The 1,492-nt window shown below is 59.6% G+C and overlaps 1 protein-coding gene across 1 annotated transcript in view; it reads left to right on the top strand.

The window, feature by feature from the left end:
- ANKMY1 (ankyrin repeat and MYND domain containing 1) overlaps nt 1-1,492 on the top strand; it is a 42,197-nt gene that overhangs the window by 39,641 nt on the left and 1,064 nt on the right. The window contains exons 19-20 of the mRNA XM_006875221.1: nt 522-731; nt 936-946. Of these exons, the coding sequence (XP_006875283.1) occupies nt 522-731; nt 936-946 (221 nt within the window). The remainder of the gene's footprint in view (nt 1-521; nt 732-935; nt 947-1,492) is intronic.

Below are 1,492 nucleotides of genomic sequence, written 5' to 3'. Positions count from 1 at the left end.
GAGACCCTGGCAGCTTCCCTGAGATGTCCTCGAGACCCTGGCAGCTTCCCTGAGATGTCCTGGAGACCCCAAGCAATCCTCTGGTTGCCTCACGTTAGTGGGCAGGCCCTTTGACGCTTGGAAGCCACGTGGGGTGGGGAGGAGCTTTAGCCATCTGCTTCCGGAAGCAACCACGCTGTTGTAGCTAAAGTTTATTGTTGTTGTGAGCTGCACAATGCCATGGTTGCCCTGGATCGGACCACTGTGATCGATTTTCAGAAGTAGATCACCAGAACTTTCTTCCTAGCTTGTCTGAGTCTGGAAGCTCTGCTGAAATCACAGCAACACAGACTCCTCCCCTGCCGTACCTCGGGGGCTGCGTGCGCACGACAGGCAATGACTGGGATTCAAACCCGTGGAAGCAGCACTGAGCCCCTGCAGTCGGCACTTGCCCGTGGGCTTCAAAAGAGGGCCGGCTGCCGGGGAAAGTTCTAGAGTGGCCGAGTCTTGGACGCCTCCCCCAGCTACTGCTGCTCTTTCAGCCGGAGGACGCCCCCCACCCACAGCCCCCAACAGTCTTGTTGCTCCCAGAGGACCGGCCTGCGGTGAGGCTCTCAGGGGACGAAAGTGCTGTCCCCTCCAACATGAAGTTCTGGAACCTGCGGCCTGTGAGCCCTCTGCTGACCACTCTGTGTGCCGCGTTCAGGGCAGGACCAGTGTGGGGCTGGGGGCTGCACGGGACCAGCGTGAGGGTGAGGGAGGTCTTCCAGATCCCTCACCTGATGTCTCGCTGGGGAGAGTATCCACGTGCTTGTCCAGCGCCCCTCAGAGCGCCCCCAGAGGGGCTGTAGGTGAGAGCTGGGGGGCGGCGTGCTGGCTTGAACCGTTTCTACCCACCCCCAGAGCAATGGGGTTACCAAGGGCTCCAGGCACCCTCTGAGTCTTCCTTCCCCCAGCCGCCCTCCAGGTGAGCAACCACACCTGCTTGCCCCGCCCCTAACCCTTGGCGCCCTGGTGATGCTGTTGGATAAGCACTGAACTGCTAACTACAAGGTCGGCAGTTCAAACCCAAGATGCTTTCTGCTCCTGTAAACTACAAAAGATTTATAACCTCTGAAACCCTACACAGGGTTGCTAGGATCTGTGGCAGAAGACTGGGTTTGGTTTTTGACCCCACTCCAGGGTGACCCCATCCCTGGGTGAATGCTGCTTGTCTGATGGTACCCAGACTTTAAGTTCTAGGGTCAGCACCCCCAAGTGTGCGTCCTCGGGCCCCTGCACCCAGACCTGAGTGAGGACTCCACCAGGGAGCCAGGTCCTCCTTTAGATGAAATGGGGAGAGAAGGAAACCCCATCCTGTCCCGTCCCCTGGGGGCTGACATCCCTGAACCTCAGTGCTGACCACCTCCTTGGGTCTGTGAGATGTGCCTATACCAGCTGCCCACACCCCCTCCTGCCTCCTTGGGAGATGGCCAGGTATGAGGGATCCCTGGAGACAGTGGGGGGGGGGGGG

Source organism: Chrysochloris asiatica, unplaced genomic scaffold (genome assembly GCF_000296735.1).
Source record: "Chrysochloris asiatica unplaced genomic scaffold, ChrAsi1.0 scaffold00314, whole genome shotgun sequence".
NCBI lineage: Eukaryota > Metazoa > Chordata > Mammalia > Afrosoricida > Chrysochloridae > Chrysochloris > Chrysochloris asiatica.
The sequence above is the reverse complement of the archived record's forward strand: the minus strand, read 5'-3'. Positions and strand labels throughout refer to the sequence as shown.